This window comes from Ambystoma mexicanum, chromosome 2q (assembly GCF_040938575.1).
Source record: "Ambystoma mexicanum isolate Mex_15411 chromosome 2q, UKY_AmexF1_1, whole genome shotgun sequence".
Taxonomy (NCBI): Eukaryota; Metazoa; Chordata; class Amphibia; order Caudata; family Ambystomatidae; genus Ambystoma; species Ambystoma mexicanum.
In genome coordinates, this window is record NC_090924.1 from 310,049,261 (window position 1) to 310,068,286 (window position 19,026).

General features: G+C 43.3%; 1 protein-coding gene across 1 annotated transcript in view; it reads left to right on the forward strand.

The window, feature by feature from the left end:
- Positions 1-19,026, forward strand: part of LOC138568695 (uncharacterized) — a 1,243,988-nt gene that overhangs the window by 449,948 nt on the left and 775,014 nt on the right. The window contains exon 72 of the mRNA XM_069646472.1: positions 16,831-16,922. Coding sequence (XP_069502573.1) covers positions 16,831-16,922 — 92 coding nt within the window. The remainder of the gene's footprint in view (positions 1-16,830; positions 16,923-19,026) is intronic.

Sequence of the window (19,026 nt, forward strand, 5' to 3'; positions counted from 1 at the left end):
TGTAAACAATGTGTCTCGTCCCTTCATAAACTGAATGTCATTGAGTTTTGATAAAAAATGCATGGTGTCCTTTACATTGGTGGGACTCTCTTGTATCAATGGTTGTATCACTCTATCATGGTGCTTGGCTAATGGTTCTAGTAGACTGTCCATAGCTGCAATAATCGGATGTCCTGAAGGATTAGTCAAGCTTTTGTGAATCTTTGATAAGATGTAAAATACAGGCATAATTGGATGAGAGATTTCTAGGAATTTTGTTGTGCGCTCAGAGATTACTTCCCTGCTCTCAGCTTCGTCGAGGACTTCTTTGATTAGTGAAGTCATAAACATAGACCCAATGCCCAAAACATATTCAATTTGTAACACATTATTGAAAAAAATTGAAAACATATAGTTGTTATTAGTCAGCATAACATATAATTGTAAAGACAGAGATTAGGGTTAGGCATTGGGGAGGAGTATGTATGGAATGAAAAATCATGTAAAAATCCAACAACGGGAGGGGTAAGAAAATGGGAGAGGAAAGAGATCAACAAGAGAAGGAAAAAAAGGAAAGGAAAATATCTGTTAATAATTGTTATTCATGTCTCTACTAATCCTCTTCTGTGCTCTTTGAATAATACAATCATTACATACTCCTCCCCAATGCCAACCCCTAATCTCTGACTTTACAATTATATGTTATGCTGACTAATAACAACTATATGTTTTCAATTGTTTTCAATAATGTGTTACAAACTGAAAGGCTTGACTGCCTCGAAAATGTCCTTAAAAGATGGATGCTGATTGATGCTTGTGTGGCACTTCTAGCTTCTTCGCAGTGCTTGTGGCGAACAGCACTTTACTCCTAGGAAGCTGGCTGACAGAAACTAGCAGGGCACGCTGTGTGCTGGCTGGGTACCAGTTCTGGAGCTGCTGGACGGGTCTTCTGAGTCCAGTATCTCCCTCTGTTCCCTGGGAGAGGTTTAGGGGAGGGATATTGCTGCCCTCTTGGAATTCCTGGCCTTCCTACACTGGCGGAAGCTATAAGGTAGACTGTACCTACAGCCACTGTCTAAAAGAGTCCTTCTTCTTACTCCTTTCGAAGTCATCACATTTTCTGGTAAGTAAGGGGCTCAGCGCTCTTTTAAAGCCAAATGGGCCCCAGTGACTGGTGCAGGCTAAGCCTACCTTAAGGAACAAAACTGGGCTCCCAACCAACGATCTTCTGTTATGCGTGAGGTCAGGACCAGAGTGCTTTATAACAGGAAAGATAAGAGGTGACAACATGTACTCCTAAGTCCCACCCATCTTCCTCTCTGTTGTAGATCAAGATGTCTCTCTAGTTAACTGAGCCCTCTGTGGCTCTTGATCAAAGTGCAGGTCTCCCTTGATTTTTGTGTTGAGAACAGACTTCTGTCTCCCTGAAATCACATACTTCATCCCTCTGAAAGGGAGTTTGCCTACTGTAAACAGTTGTCCCAGACATGGCATTCACTGCCCCTCATACAGAGCTGTGGGAGCTAGCTTCAAGGTGACACATTGCATATCAAAGAGGTGTTAGTTTTCCTACCCATTGTTAAGTTCTGTGACCAGGCCTATTCGACGGCCTGCTTCAATTAACTCTCATCAGTATGCGCCACCACCACACAGAACTTAGACAATAGAGCAGGGCGGATCCATGGAGCCTTTGATATTTTAACTAGTCTGCCCATGGGAGGAGGAAGGTGTTTCCCTTCTCCTCTGGATGTTTTCGTGCACCCATCGCTGTCACCTGTCAAATAAATGTGACAGGGAGGACTGCGCTTGTAGCCTGTGTCCCCCAGAGTGCACTTGACTATGTGTATGTTGTGTATGTTGTGCAGCGAGCATTAGAAAATGTGTGTGGATAAGCCTCACACATTTTCGGAAGTTGTCTCCCAGCATTCATTTTTATTTTCAAAACACAAAAAAGCCCAGGTGAGCGCACACTCCCCGTGCGGATTGTAGAATTCCTCACACTCCCTCCACTGCTGACCTACCTATCTGCTGCGCCGACTGGCTGCTTGGATACCCTCAGAGACTCAATGTGTACCAGGCTCCTCTTTGACCATTGCCCGTGCACTGCCTCCAGGCCTGTCAAGCACTAGGGGCTGTAACTGTAACCCCTACAATCCCCCGCCTCCTTGCACCTACCACGAGCCACGCTGCCCTGGCTGCACGTATTCAGAGCAATGTTGCCCTTTCCCTCCCCCCTGCACTCCCACATCCCCTCCCCCTGCACTATATGTCCTACACTTGCATGATCTAAATGACACAAGCCCTAGTAAGACTGTTTGTCTTGTCTTGTCCTCCCTCTGTGCCCTCCCTTGTCTTGTCGCACCAAGAATCACATGGGTACAAGTGCGTTATAAATGACTTATCATATCATATCATGTATTGCGGAAGAATTTAGGGTACAAGGAAAAATGCCTCTTGAAGGTATACATGCATATCTGGGGAAGGCTTAGTCAACTGCAGTTGCCTTATCGCTACATGTGCTGTGGGACATCATTAGTAAGGCCACAACGTTGGCTATTCCATCGTCCTTCTGTAGGCATTATTCTCTTGGTTTTAGTGTCAAGGAGGACATAGCGCTTGGACAACCAGAACTTAGAAACCTATTTGCATAAATAATTCACTGTATTAACACCCTACCTGGTTAGTTGCATTGGAGTCGCCCATACGAGTCTGGAGGAAAGAGGATGGAACGTAGTGACTACTCTACTCCTAGTCCCATTTCCACCATACGCCCCTCCTACCACCCCCCTTATATAAAGTATGCATAAGTAGAGCAGTCGTTCCTGAGGCACGTATAAAGAGGGATTGGTGTGTGGTGCCACATGTCTGGGTTAGCGGCTGGAGGCACGCCTACTCTTGCGCACCTAAATTAAATTTAAAGGGGAAGTGCTATTTGTGCAGTGCAAAAGTCTCCAGTACCATCCCGTAGCGGAGACACTCGTACAAGTATGGAGAAAAGGGACTAAGGACTAGGAGTACAGTAGTCACTACAGTGAGTAACTTTTTCTTAGAGCACCATAAAGAAAAAAGGGCTAGAGTTGCTATTTTGTTAAAAAGAAATATATTGTTTAAAGTGCAAAATGTTTCAAAGTACAAGGATGGTCACTATGAAATGGTGGTTGACATGATGGGTGAAAAACCTCTAACCATATTGTCAATTTACACCCCCAATCAAGGACAAGAAGTGTTCCTCAGAGAAAGCCTTAGGGTCATAGAACTCCATACCAAGGGGATATAATCATGAAAGCAGACTCAAACCTAGTGGAGCACCCGTACTTGGATAGGTCAGGAACTGCACTTTGTACTGCAATGGGCTTGATGTCTGCAAGTTTGAAGACCAGATACAGAGAACTGAGGTTATCCAAGAGATGACGACACAAACACCCCGAAACCCTAAACTATTAATTTTACTCGGCATTCCATTGCACATACCCACAAATAGATTTACTGTACTATGCCATGGAGCTACTGAGGAAGCTCACAGGAACCGAACTGCATCACATTGTCTAATCATGCAGGTAGACGTCAAATGAGGAAAAAGGAAGGGAAAGGCGACATATTGATTACTAGAATGCTCCTAAGAGACCCACTTGTGAATAAACATATTGAACACAATATCTAGGAGTTTTATTTGTACTTACTCCATAGGGAAATACTTCTCTTGCAATGAAATGGGACAGCATGAAATCTGTCCTCATGGGCAAATATATACAAAAATCTAAAGTACTCAAAACCAATGGAAATAAAATAGAAAAACATCTTAGAGAGGAGCTGGCAAACCTCTAGTAATGGCATAAGGCAAATCCATTATGGGTAAATGAAACAAAATTGAAAGCAGTTAGAGCTCAGATTCACAGACTGCTTACTAATAAAACAGAGTCGACCCTCTTGCAGACAAGGCACAGGTTCTTTGAGCATGGGGTGATGTGTGGTTGAATCGTAGCGAGACTATTATAAACAAACAAAAACAGGTCTATTATTCAAGCTGTTAGGAACTGGTAGGAGCCTTTGACAATTTCTACACAAAGCTCTGTGAGGCAGAAAAAATGAATACTAATTTGCAAAACAAATACTTAGATGGGGTTGAATTGCCATTCAGTGGTTTAAGATTAAGAAAAGTCTATGCCCCGATGGGTTTTCAACGCTCTTTCCCAAATGATTTGCAAGAACACGAATGCTAAAAATGACGCAACTGTACAGCTCATTCCCAGAAGCTGGTAGGAGCATGAGATCCATGGAAGAGGTCCGGATCACCAATAACCCTAAAGAGGGCAAGAACCCTCAACTCTGCTCTTCCTATCAACCTATAGCCTTAATAAATCAGGACGCAAAAATATACGCAAGAATTCTTGCGGATCATTTGGAAGCAGTGCTGTCGTCTCTAGTGGCCCCGAACAGGAGATAACACCCAGAGGATCTCACTCAATATCAATAAGGTGTGGCGATTTTTGATCGGCGCAGTGCTCCTTGCTCTTGATGCTGAAAAAGCGTTTAATGGGGTGGATTTGTGTTTTCATTAGGTTTTGGCTTTGATCCAGAGATGATGAGAAGGGTCAAGGCAAACGTGATCTGATAGCTCAGGTGGGAGTGAACATGGATTTATCACAGAAATTCCTTCCCAATAGAGGAACAAAACAGGGGTGTCCCATGGCCCCACTACGCTTTGCCTTGATCGTGGAGCTTTTTGCAGCCAGGATAAGGATGGTGGAGGCATTCTACAGGGTAACTTGTGCAAAAGAAGAACACACAATCTGCTTATTTGTAGCTGTTTTCTTAAATATCTGACTAAACAGGAAGACTCAATAGCAGGGGTACTTGATGAAATGAAGAAATTCTTAAATGTATTCAAAGTGAATAAGAGACAATCAGAACTACTCAATCTGACATTACCAGAGTCATAAAGAGCAGAATACAATAAAAAAGTGCCCTTTCAGATGGGCGACCGGTCCTTGAAGTACTTGGGAGTTTATGTAATGAATCAAATATCCAGAATCTATAAAGCCAACACCCTGCGCCTTTATGACCAATTAAAACAAGACTTAAACAGATGGAAAAAGGTAGCAACTCCTTAGGTAGGAAGGATATCGACAGTAAAGATGAATATAATTCCCTGGTCACTGTATGCCTTTCAGATGCTCCAACTACAAATAGATATGAAAGAGCTGCTTATGTGGCAAATAAAAAATTACACATTTATTTGGCCCAATAGAAAAGCATGTATGGGCAGAAAATACTGAGAAGTAGGGATGGGATGGGCTGCTTAGAGAAGTGTCGAAATGAATGAATCCGACATCTGATAAACCTTGATGGTCATGCAAAAGGCCTTAGCAGGGACTTACATTTGGAAACTACCCTGTTGGGGCAACATGTCAAAAATTTGAAATGTCAACCTGGTTTCAAATACTACAATGGATATTTAGAATGAACATGCAGTTGACGGTGCCTTGACATTCCCGTCCCCATTTTTAGCAATCCTAGGAAATGTAGCCTTTTCTCTGGGCCTGGAGGAGAGAAGGTGTGTAAAGTGGGAAAAGACGGGTTGCCAAAAACCTGGGGACAGATTTGTGAATAGGGAAGTTAGGAGGTTTCAGGATTGTAAAACCATAGTTGGGCTATTGGAAAAAGGAAGGATGTAATACCTGCAGTTCAGACTCTGGGCAATGAATCAATAAGTTAGAGCAGAAGGAACCAAAAGATTGCAGCAGTCAAAAAAGCTCCAACAAGTTAAGGGACAAAAGGCTTAATATACAAAATATATAGGCTGCTCCTAAAAATCAACCCACACAGTGTAGAATACCATAAAGACGCATGACATAGAGAGCTAAGTAGAAATATTGATGAAAATAAACATTGTTAGAGGTACGAAGAGGGATACATAGGACTACGAAATTTGCCCAGGCTCAGGATGTTAAATACACGCTTATATAAGCTTATATACCAGTTGTATCCAACGCCACACAAGATATCTAAACAATTTCCTAATCAATCCAGACAATTTTGGAAGGGTTGTATAGGGGAAATATCTCTATATCACATATGGTGGGAATGCCCAGTGCTCTAGGGTTTTTTTTTTGGCTCAAAGTTGGGACAAGTATACTTGATAGGACAAGAGATCAATGATGATCCCATCGAATATTCTATGAAGATTAAAATGCGACCCAAATCAGGATAATTTACAAAGACACAAGGGACTCACATCCAAGCTAATTCTGGCTGCAAGGTGGTGCATCCCCAGATTATAGAAGAATCCTGAGCTCCCAAGGAAGTTGATGTGGCGGGTGAGGGTGTTTGAGCTCCTAACAATGGAGAAAGTAACAGGAAACTTACACAATATTATTATAGACTTTTACTCCACATTGTCATTATTTCTGAAAACAGTGGCAAAAGACTGTACAAACCTAATGTGTCCCACTAGACTAATGGTTCAATGTTAAACCATTAATGCCTGTTCTGCAGGATTGTATCTTTCATAGATTCACATACTGTTTGAATATTCCCTGTGTTCAGGCTGAGAATCCTCAGTAACATTAAGGCAGTGTACATTTTAGTTTTGGAAACTGCAATCACCTTAGTGTTCTCTTAAGTAGTTTGGGGTCATATTGCCCCATAGCCAATAGGCAGAGAGCCCCTTAACTCCTCCGATGGAGGCATCTTCAGATTTCTTACTGTATGTTCAAGTGCTGGGAATCCTCTGAAAATTCTCTTCTTCGTTCGACGATCTACACACTTTTTTCTTTAAATTTCATCTTTCTACTGATTTATCTTGAAAGTCTCTACCGAGTGCTTTCATATTTTGGTGGTTGGGAGTGTTTAACATTTCTGGTGCTTCCCTGCTGGCCATACCTTTGCCACCTCAGGAATGAGGCCGGTTGCAGGTTCCTCTTCACTCCACCATGGCTGGTCCGAAGGTAAAGAAAAGTCTCTTCAAGGCATGCTCCACCCGCCACTTGACAAATGTCTACGTGGAAGACCAGTATTTATAGTGTATCTACTACCTTTACTCTGATCACAATGTCAAATCGTGTGCTATCTGTATGTATCTATGCATGTATGTATGTATGTATGTATGTATGTATGTATGTATGTTTGTATGTATGTACTGGATTCATAAGGCACACAACTTCTCGCCACCAAAGCGGCATCAAGGCACAGTGTAGACGAGGGAAAATACAACATACAGCTGGTACTGAGCAACCTAAGCCTCCTTCTGGGAAAGTGCAATGTTTTTAACTTTTTCCTAAAGGCCATTTGCTCTTTCAGCAAACAGTAGGAAGGCAGCAGATTGTTCCACGATTTGGAGGCCTGAACGGGAAAACATAATCCGTCCCACTTCTGGTGTTTGAATTAGGGTCTGTCAGGAAGATGATCTAAGAGGGTGACAGGAATGTAGTGACTGAAATGCCTCGACATAATATTGGGTCCTTTATGGTAATAGGCTTTGTGAACCAAACAAAGGGCCTTAAATTGAATGCACTTCATAAACGGAAGCCAGTGTAACTCATGCAAAGCATGGAAAATGCGTTCAAACTGTTTTAAGAGAAAAATCCTGCTAGCTCCTGCATTTTGAATGCACTGCAATTTAGATAATAGTTATTTTGGCAGACCCAAGTAGACCGAGTTACAGTAGTCCAGCCGACTAGATACAACACATTCATCAGTTGTACCTTTGCAGGAAAGGCAAAATAATCCAGCAATCTTTTCAGGTTCTTCAATTGAAAAAAATAGCTACTCAGGAGTTTGCTGATTTGTATGGACATGGGCAAGTCTGGATTGAACCAAATACCTAGGTTGCAAACTTAGGTAGGGGGGACTTGGCAGTGATCGAGTGAAACTGGCCAATAGGAGTCTTTCCAGGACTGCTCTTTAATAATCAGATCTTCAAACAGCACTCACGTAGAAGCGATGGGTCTTATTATATTGGAGCAGTTTAGAATGTCTGTTTTCTGGATGTTTAGTTGTAAGGAGTTGGAATCCATTCAATGTTTAATTTGTACCATACAACTCGTAGATTTCTCCATGTCCGAATCCTCCGGATTGCCCAAGCGAAAAATCAGTTTGGTATTGTCAGCATACAGGAGAAAATGTAATCCTGCCCTGTGGATAAGATCAGATAGATCTGCCATTCCTTCTCCAGAAAGAGACTCTTGGACTGGCACACAAGGTTAACGACTTGACCAGAGTACTGTAACCTCAGACACTGCTTCTATTCAGAGCCATGCTTCACTCCACCACAGCAAACCCTAGGAGCGTACTCCCTCTTCCAAGAAGTCGAGGTCCCATGAGGAGCCTTCACCTGGTAAATGGGTGAGGAAGGAGCATCTGGGTCCTTCTCGTTAAAGGTTCCTTGCGCTCACTGGGCTTGAGGGGTCTACTCCAGATGTTTCCTGGTAAGGAAAAAGTCAGGGGGTTGGAGGCCCGTTCTGGATCTTCATCTTTTAAACACATTCATCCTATCGCAAACTTTCAGGATGGTTCCTCTTCAGCACATCCTCACTCTGCTTCAACAGGGACGGTTTCTGTCCTTGCTGGACTTGGAGTATGCATACTTCCACATCCCAATACGTCTGAAATACCAGAAGTTGCTCAGTTTCGCAGTGGAGGGCATGCACTATCAATTCAGGGCATTGCCCTTCGGCCTCAACACTCACCCCAGTGGCAGCCCACCTTCGCCTAGAGGGTGTTCACTTGTACCCTTACAAAAGAGCAAACATGTGACGCAACAACTAGATCTGACCTGTGTAATGGTGAAACGCATGATAGCCATTGCATGGAAGAGAGGGGAGGGTGCGATTTTAGTGGCATGGTGGGAGAACATAAAGAGGTGGAGTATGGCACAGGGCTATTAAAAAGGGAGATCACAAAGCGAATGATAACATGATGCTGTGGAATGCTTTGATACAGGCCCTGTTTTGCCCCTCTGATGACCGACTCATGAGTGGGCATGATGTCAAGAAGTGTGCTGGTATGCCAGTATGGTGGGGACAGTTCTTAGGCTTTGACTTGAGGAAGGACGAAGAGTGGGATGTCTGCAGCGGATGGTATAGTGCACTGACAAATGTACATTTGGGAGTAAATGAAAGGCTGTTGTTATGTTTGTTTATGTTGGGACTTGGTGCTTTTTTGATATATGCTGTAATGGGATTGAATTGTATTGTTAATATGCAAACAGATGGAACGTACAATAAAAATAAAACACTTGTACCCTTACCTCAGCAATTGGTTGGTCAGGGCTATACGTGGTTTGTCTGATCTAGGATTCTCAATCAATTATAGCAAATCCTGCTTCACTCCTTCCCAGCGGATTTTGTTCCTGGGTGCACAACTGTAAACAGTCTCTTACCTGACCACCCCATTAGTCGACAGGGTTGCAGCCATCCTGGCAAAGACCACCTTGCTCTCACAGAAGGAGACAGCATCGGACCACTCTTTAAAATTTCGCCTTGGGATGGTGTCCTCCTGCAATCCCTTGACACTTCACTGCTGCCACTGGATGAGACCTCTCCAAGAGTTCTTGGACGGCGGATGGAAACAAACCTCAGGAAAATGGGATGACAAATTGTCACTCTAACGCCCCTTCCATCTCGCCCTTCTCTGTTTGTCAGTCCCTACAAATCCCATCCAGAGAGATCCATTCCATCATCCAACGTATCAGATCACAGTCACCAATGACGTGTCGTTGGAAGGTAGGGTTGCGCATACCAGTGACTATCATGCCAGAGTCCTGTGGTCTTCATCGGACAAATTGCTGCACATCAGCGTTCTCAAACTGAGAGGAGTGTTCTCGGCCCTAAAGTCGCTTTGCATACATCTGCAGGGGACGGTGGTTTGGGTGTTCACAGACAACACCACCACCATGTTTTACATATGATAACAAGGTGGCACCCAATCACCACTCCTCTTGGCGGAGGCTCAGTCACTCTGGAAGTGGGCCCTGGCCCACATGATATTCCTGTTTCCCTTTCATCTGCCTGGAATCCACAACCCCATTGCTGATTCCATGAACAGAGAACTGCGCTCCTCCCACAAGTGGGGGCTCCTCCACGATCAACTTTGTTGCATCTTCCAGATGTGGGGCGTTCTGGAGATAGATCTCTTCACCACCAGGGAAAAAGCCAGATGCAGGGCATTCCCCAGCAGGTTCACCCAAGCCGGAAGTCTGGGGGAGGCATTCTGGTTTCCGTGGATGGACACGTTTCTCTATACCATGCATCTGTTCCCTCTGACCCCCAGGGTCCTACACATTTTCAGGAGAGAGCAGTGAAAACTGATCCTGGTGGCCCAAGCTTGGTTGAGGCAATTCTGGTTCTCGGAACTGATCAGCCTCTCATCAGCACCTCCAATCCATCTACCGCCTATATTCAATTTACTGTCCAGGGATAAGAGGGCAGTACTGCACCACGACCCGGCCTGCCTCAATCTGACGGCCTGGCTACTGCTTTCTTAGAATTTTGACACATTCCTGTTATGCCACAGGATTTCCGTGACATTCTAGCTAAGGCTTGCATGTCCTCAATGGACTCCTGTTATCACCACAAGTGGAAGCACCTCAGAGTGTTTTGTCCTTGGCCCGCAGTGGCCTTTCACACTCCTCCATCAGAGTCCATCTGGTGGCTATTTCAAGATTCACCGGCACGCCTGCTGTGCCATAGTTTTGGTCCAACTGCTTAGTTAAGGAGATTCTAAAAGGTCTTTTCCAGGCCTTCCTGGTTGTAAGGACATTGGTGCCGGAGTGGGAACTGAACGTTGTTCTTTCCAAACTCATGGGCCCTCATTCGATCCTTTGCACAAGGTGGACTTACAGTTCATCTCCTAGAGGACTACCTTTTTGGTCGCTATCACCTCCACCAGAAAAGTAGGAGAAATACAGGCTTTATCATGTAAGTAGCCATACCTAGTGTTCAGCAAGTCCAAACAAATCCTACTTTCATACCTAAGATGCCTTTGCCTTTCCATCTTAATAAGGCCTTGGTCCTGCCTGTTTTCTTTGCCTCAACCTCTACTCCAGCTGAACACAAGCTGCATTCGCTGGACGTCATGCAAGCTTCAAAATATTACGTTAGCCCTACTAAACAGCTACTTAAGCCCTCTCACTTATTCGTGCTCTTTGGTCTCCATCTCCCGTTGGCTGTCAAACTGTTTTTTCTACTGTCACCCAATCACTAATAGGCCTCTTCCTGGTCGGCCTAGAGCGCCCTCCACAAGGGCTGTTTCTTCCACTCCTGCATTTCTCTCCAGTGTCCCACTGTTGCCTATATGCAGAGACACCACGTGGCAGCCTGTCCACACCTTTACAAGGTTCTACTTTTTGGACATGGATTCCAGGGAGGAGTCCAGGGTCGGACAAGCAGTACTCCGACATCTGTTCGCATAAAGTAAGCGTTTCCTAAAAGGAAGCCTATTTCCTCCACCCATATTTCGCATTGTATGAGTCTGTGTATACTGTTTTGTAATTTATTCAGACAGCCTTTGAATCTATGAAAGATCGAATGCTGGAGAAGGAATAAGTTACTTACCTGTAACTCCTTTTCTCCAGCATTGGTATCTTTCATAGATTCACATGCAACCTTCCCACCTACCCGGCTTATGGCTCTTCTTGGCTCATATTGCCACTATCAAGAGCGATATGCTAAATCTGAAGATGGCCTCCAAGGGAGGAGTTAAGGGACTCTCTGCCTATTGACTATTGGGCAATCTGACCCAAAATGACTCTAAAAGAACACTAAAGTGATTGTAGTTTCAAATTTAAATGTTAATTGCCTTAATGCTACAGAGGATTCCAAGCCTGACGATGGGGATTATTGAAACAGGAGGTGAATCTATGAAAGATACCAATTCTGGCAAACAGGAGTTACAAGTAAGTAACGTATTCCTTATGTTCCAAGGAATGTTATGAAATTACATGAAATAACTCTTACAGAATATGGGCCTCATTACGACCGTGGCGCTAATGGGTTAAGGGTCGTAATGAGGCCCAATGGATATGAATGATGTATCGATTTTCATTTTGAATAAAATCTGGTTTGAAAAAAAACGGTGTATTTTCCCTTTTGTAAAACCACAGCAAAAACTAAAAGACATGCCTTTTTTTGATGCTTTAAAGCTTTTGAACAATTCGACGAATTTGTACCAAAGGTTCCCGTTTTATTTACCCGTAAGCCAGGTCAAGCATTATTAACCATATCATTGTGTGACAGCTAATGGACCATACGTTTTGTAAATTCCTTAGGCCACTTACCCTTCCTTCAAAATGTCAAATGTTTCCTTTGCTTTCCTTCCAGAAGATTCTGAGGTTGGGCATCGTCCAATTCCATATCCTTTGGTCATATCTTGCTAATATTGGCAAGAAAAGTCCTGCCTTTACCGTGATAGCCAATGCAGCTAGCACTTTCCTTCTAAATGCCTTCCTACCTTCTTTGTCTGGGGAAATGGAGCATTGTGCAGATAGATTTGTAGAACATCTCCTAGCAGCTGCTGGGAAAATTGTTTCTGGATTTGGTTGATCCCCAAGTGTATTCATGTGCATCATCTTCCTGTTGGGGACACGTAGCTGACACCATCAGAGGACATAATGGCAGGGGGTTGGCCACCGGTGTCAGTGGGACTTGTAGTTGAACAAAATTGGTACTCGCACTTGCAGAGCTGCAAGCAGTAGCATACGCTTGACATGTTTCTTATACCAATGTTTGCAGGAATGTCAAGGTCTACATACATAGTACAATATTAACTGATTTGAATAGGGCTGGCAGAGGTACACAGATTGCGAGGTCCTGTGGCATTGCCCCCTCCCTGTGGCTTGCGCTGAAGGAATCATGGATTGACCCAATCTCCAGCAAATCAAATCAAGATTCAAATCAGAATCCTTAAAACTTGATACCTGGTCTCCCATGAACAGCCAACTGTTTTAAAGGGCAACATTTTGCAGTCCTGTATAGGTTAATATTCCACACAAGAATCATGCTTCTTTGTCTTTTCCTCAGATTTTCCATCATTTTATATAGCCAGTGTGATCTGCCCTGTTGAATTTCTGCCCTCCGAAACCCCACTTTACAGGATTTCCAACATCGATGGCTTAGTTCACGGATGGCTTTAGGACAGAAATTGCACCATTGAAAGTGGTCGTTATAGGTGTCTGGCTGCTGGAGTTTGTTCCAGTGGAGGATATGCTGGCTGAGAGGGAGTTAGTGGTGGGTGCGCTGATATCTTTGCTGATGTGCGCTCCAATGCCACTGATCACACCGAAGTAGATTGCACTGCCAGAGAGCATGTTGATGGCTTTCTTGTCAGCGTTGGCTTCAATGACAGACATTGCTCTGACAGCAATTGTATCCACAGAGGCTTCTCTGATGGGTAGCCAATTAGCAGATGTAGCACTGATAGAGGATAGATAAACCGAGCCATGGTGCACTAACTCTGAGAGAAAGGATATTTCATCAGCCCATTAACAGATATCTGTGACATTTGGGTAATTTAAGCTTTGGTATCGAGGGTGCAGGCATGGGCTGCATAGGTACAGGGGGCTAACATTTCAGAGAGGAAATCTAGTCGATGCTGCCCTAAAATGCATCCAGTCCAGCTCAGCTGTCCTTTTTTTAAGAAGGAGCTTAAGGTGTGAATTCGAAAGGGAACCCAATGCTGCCACATCCCCCAGCCTCCACGTTTCATTAAATGAATCCCACTTTTATACCAGCTGAAGTTGTCTTTACTTGGTTGGCAGCATATATCCTTCAAGGAGGCGCTAAGATTTGGGTTCCTAGGAGTGGAAAGCTGAATCTTCAACCCAAAAAATTAGGAACCGCTGCTCAACTGGAAGAGTGATATTAATGAGTTCCAATTCGAATAGCAAAGCATGAACAGAACAAGCCCAGGATCCTACGTAATCCTGAAGGCTTTCCAGGCACCCACAAATGGATGTGCCCCATTTATATTTCTGCACCATAAAGGACAGACATGTTCATTTTAGAGTTCAGCACCTGCAGGCATTTGTCTAGACATTTCCCTCCAGATTGGTGATAAAAACGAAGGAGCCCTCTAAAACCCACGATTGCCTGCATCGTCAATGTTTTTACATGGCTACTCCATGTACCACTATCTGAAAAAAAGCAGGCCCAGATACCTGTATTCTTTTTCCACTCCGATTACCGAATTATCAATAACCCATTTGACGAGTATACTCGTCCTTTTTACAAAGACTTCAATAATAGCCTGACACTTAAGGGGTCCTTCTTTCCCTTACCAAAAACCTCAATTTTTGTTTTCCAAAGGTTCCGTTTAAGACTGTGCACCTAGAAATAGTTGTGGGCATATACTAAACGTCGCTGTAGCCCTCTCGATGACAAGTCCATAAGGACGGTGCCTGTGTCAGTCCTGTAAGGTTTGAATGCTGAAACAAGGATATATTTGTTAGTCCTACACAATATGGTGAGGATGAATGCAATACACGCACCCCTTGCCTTTGTATTCAGAGGACAATGCCACAAGAACAAAAAGTTTCTAAAACGTCACTTTGTTTGCATGTCTGGATCCTTTTCTCAAGTTAAAACTGATTCAAAATGAAACTGAACACAGGTGGTCACCTGTGTGAGAGTGCAAGATAGGATCAGGATCCCTTTCCCATTGAGTTAGAAGTGCCAATAAAACATCCAACAAATATTGAAAAATACAGGTCTTCCCAAGTGACCAGAGCTTAGGTTAACATTTTGGGAGAGGATGTCATACAATTTAATTCCTGAAATATCGGAAGACAGTCATATTTTTTGGGAGCCAAATACTTCCATGCTTAAAACATTAGGGGTAAATTACTTTTGTGCTACGAAAAGGCAAAGGGCTCTATCACAAGGTTGGCGGTATGCCGGCAGTAAATCCGCCGGGATACCGCCAAAGCAAATAGCGTGGACGGATCCCGAGTTGCGGTAAGGCTGTAAGTCCCCATTTTTGTAAGAGTACATAAGACTCTATGGGAAATTCTGCCCGCTATTACCGCAGCGGTAATAGCGCTGCAAATGGGTGGAAAGTGGAGATTTTTACATCCAGCAAAAAGCTGGAGGTAAACCTCCCACTTTTCACCCCAACTCGGGATTGGGCAGAGCGGTAACCGTTACCGCCGCATTTTTACTGCTCTGCCCAACTCCTGATGACTCCCAAAGTCAGTAGAAACGACAGTTTTAATCCTCCCACTTTGTTTTTCGGATTTTAGAACAGAACTGAAGACAAACTAGGACATCTATTAGTAATCTGGCCACACAGAGTAGAAGAAGGAACTCTGGGAGATGTTCAAGGAAAATAAAAATACCATCAGCATCTTTAAGAATACTTCTAAAGCTCCATAGCTGGAATTTGTTCAAATAAGGGGAGTCTTTGATTTTCTAGATCCTATTTTCTGACATTTTACAGTTAAAAGTGTCAAAAAGTGTCTTAATGGGCACGTTGAGTGAAAGTAGAGCATAACTGAACAACTTTCTTCCGCACAGCATGCAGTTAGAATCTGAGGATGCTCTCCAGTGGCGGAGCATAGAGCCCGCCCACTTTGGCGGGGCATAGGGCCCACCCACTTCATTGGGGCAAATGGCCTGAAATGAGGTGCAGAGGATATGCAATGCGTTGCAGTTTTTTTTTGTTTTAACTGCTCTTAAATGATTACAGCGGATTCCGAGCCTGATGCCAAGGGAATATTCTAAGCATGAGACTATATGAACAACCCATTGCTGCAGAAGGTTCCTTTATTAGGCCGAAATTGTGTACAAAATGTTTCACAGTGACGTAGGGTTCCAAAGATGATTGTCCCTTTATATGGAAGAAAAGTCTGCCAAATATGCAGTGATAATAAATGGCATTTTACACGGAGTAATGTGATTTCACATGTAATTTAAATCTAACTGATTAAATACATTTTAGATTGAGACTCTCTCAAATAGAGCTCCAATTCTTGATTAGCTTTCTGCCATTCACCTGTGCTCAGGGGTTGGTGTGTTCTCACTGGTTTTCCATATCTATCCTCTACTCACCACAGGTCCTGCACTCGCTTTCCTGGTCTCTCCACTCTATGACTTGCCCTTGCTGCTTTTCTCAACTCTGACGCTTTTCCACTCTGAGCTTTATCTGTTCCCTCTCGGCTGGTATCTAACAAATGAAACCTTGACCCCTTTCTATTTTGAGCAATTGTTGCTATCCCTATTTTCTTTCTCTTACCTTCCTCTCCTCATGAGTTCCCTACTTTCCTTCTCACAATTTACTATTGTTCACTTCAGTAGTTCCTACTGAAACTGGTCCCTCTTTTTCGTCTCAGGGGTTTCTGTTCACTCAAATGTTTCCCAAGACTGCTCCCTCTCAATTTCTCTATAATTCTTGATTCCTGCTCATTATTCCTGCTGGCTCTGCTTGCACTTATTTAGCCATTTCATTATAGTTGTTCTTTATCCAATTATCCTCTTTATCCCTTTTCACCCCCTTGGTAGTTCCTGTTCTTTCTTTTTCTGCTGCCTTTCTTCAAACCAAAATAAAACCTGTTTTAGCTTTCCAAATATTGGGGGGTAAGAGGGCCTTTACCTTTCGAATAACTCAGTGAAGTATTAGTGAAGGGCAAGGTATTTCAACAATGCCTTGCCTGCTGGGTCCAAGAAGCCTGCAGGAGACTTTTAGTGGGCTAGATCATGGCACAAGGCTTTTTAAAGAGCTATGCTTGCCAACTATCTATAGAAAGTACATGTCAATGTTCTTTAAGGTGAGTTGTGCAGGACCTGGCAAGTATGAAGCATTAGAAGTTCTAATGCAAACACGACTGTTAACTATCTGTTTTTTTCTTTTTCCCATAACTAGAGTAAAGATTCTAACAGACCACTATGATAATTACACAGAAAGCATCCAGCGTGACATCTATTCTGTCTTCAAGGCCAACCTGCTGCAACCAGGTGAATTACATTTATGTTCTCCAAGCATTGCTGTTCTCTTTGTTTTTAAACTTCTACACTAATAATAAAAAAGACATACTGTAATGCCAAAAATCTCAGACAATAATCAGGCACTAGGGCTACATTGAAAGTGAACTCATATGCTTCCTCGCTGAGTGAAGATTCTTTTTCCTATACACTTTTGTATTTTAAAAGTCATAGCTTAGAGGTGACAGCATGATTTAGTATCAAGCACACCATATGTTTCAACAAAGTCTAGTACCTACATAGGAAGCCATCAATATGCCGAAAGAACCCATCTCTAAAACTATGTTACAGCCAACCATTCAGTAATGTTCAGCTAAGATGCCTTTGGGGATTCCTGTTAGGGTCTACTTACATACTTTGTGTCAGATACCATAAGCATAAGACCTCTTTGGAAAATATTGGTGTCCCTGCTTTTTAATGGTTTGAGTACACCTGCATCATTACTCCAGTGATCATCCACCCAAGAAGCCATCAGAGCCTACACTAATGAATTTGACTGGGTTTCCATCTGATCATTTGGCGAAAATTCTGAAAGGGGGACTAATTCCAAATCTAGAGTGCACACTGTGCATTTCCTCAGTGGCTGCCCGAATCATCACTCATGTGATGGTGGACCCAACAAGCCATCAAAGCCTACACAAATAAGCCTGATTGGGTGATCCACCTGTCTGTTGACCAAGGTAATGGCTGTTTGCCTGTTCTCCTGGCTTTTGCTCCTCGCCCATTTTACAAGATTGCAGACAAAAATGCCCTCTAGATACTGTAAGTAACTCCAGATACTAACACAACTATAGTCCCTGGCCACCATCTTCCAGCCTCCAAACTATAGTTATGACATTACATTACATTTATTATGCGCACTATTGGTCCTCAGGCATAAAGGCGCAGACTGAGACAAGACAGTGTAAACAAACAACAAGACGCATGAAAACACAGAAAAAGTAGGGAACCCAAGGGATCTTAATGGGTCCCCCACAAGATACCAGAACAGGACATTACTTAAGGACTGGTAAACTAAGAAACAGAGGGATGTAAATCCTGAATGCAGTTAGCAATCAAATTATCATGGTATCAGGAGAAAGGGAGGGTTTTCAGTTCTTTCTTAAAGACTTCGAGGGAATTAAGACTCCTTAGTCTGGCTGGCAATTTATTCCACAGGAAAGGCGCCTTCACATTAAACGCTCCATTTTCAGCCTTTGAGGTCTTGCATCTAGGCTGAATTATCAGATTTTGGTTTCCTGATCTGAGAGTTCGTTGATTACATTTCTCTTTTATATGGTTTTGTAGGTAAGCGGGCATAACTTGTAGCCTAAATTTAAAAGTAATAACCAATACTCTAAAAGCGATCCGGGATTCAATGGGAATCCATTGAAGAGATTGCCTAGCCTCTGTTACGTGGCTGTGCCTAGGAATTCTGAGAACTACTCTGACCGCCCAGTTCTGACCTACCTGCAGCCTAGGCAGTTCTAGCTGACTAAAGCCTAGCAGAAGACTGCAACAATAGTCCAGCTTTGCTCCGATTATTGCCCTGGCAATTGTCTCAGCACTTTCTTGAGAAATCATGGGCCACAAATGAGCCAGTAGTTTAACATAGTAGACTACCCCCGCCACTACAGTAGAGACATGAGCCTTCATACTCAGAGTTGGATCCAGAGTTACCCCTAAATATTTTATTTTAGGTAGAGGAGAGATGAGATCATCCCCCAGTACGAAGGAGCTTTAGGCTTGATTAAGGTTATAAAGTGCCTTAGAACTACCTACAATCAATAACTCTGTCTTGCTACGATTTAGGGCAAGGAAGTTATCCAACATTCACATTTCCATCAGTGCAAAGATTCTATTTACCTCCAACTCATCTGTCTCATGATATCCGGTTAATGAGATGACACATTGGGTATCATCTGCATAGTTTGAGAATACGACCCTCTCTTCCTCTAACATGAAGAAGAAGAAACAGATTATAGAGGCAGGGTGACATACTTGCCCCTTGAGCAACCCCATACAGCACTGATAGCAGAGTGGCTTCAGAGGCCGAGCAGACTCTGCCACTTCTGTGCTCCAGGAATGAAGCAACCCA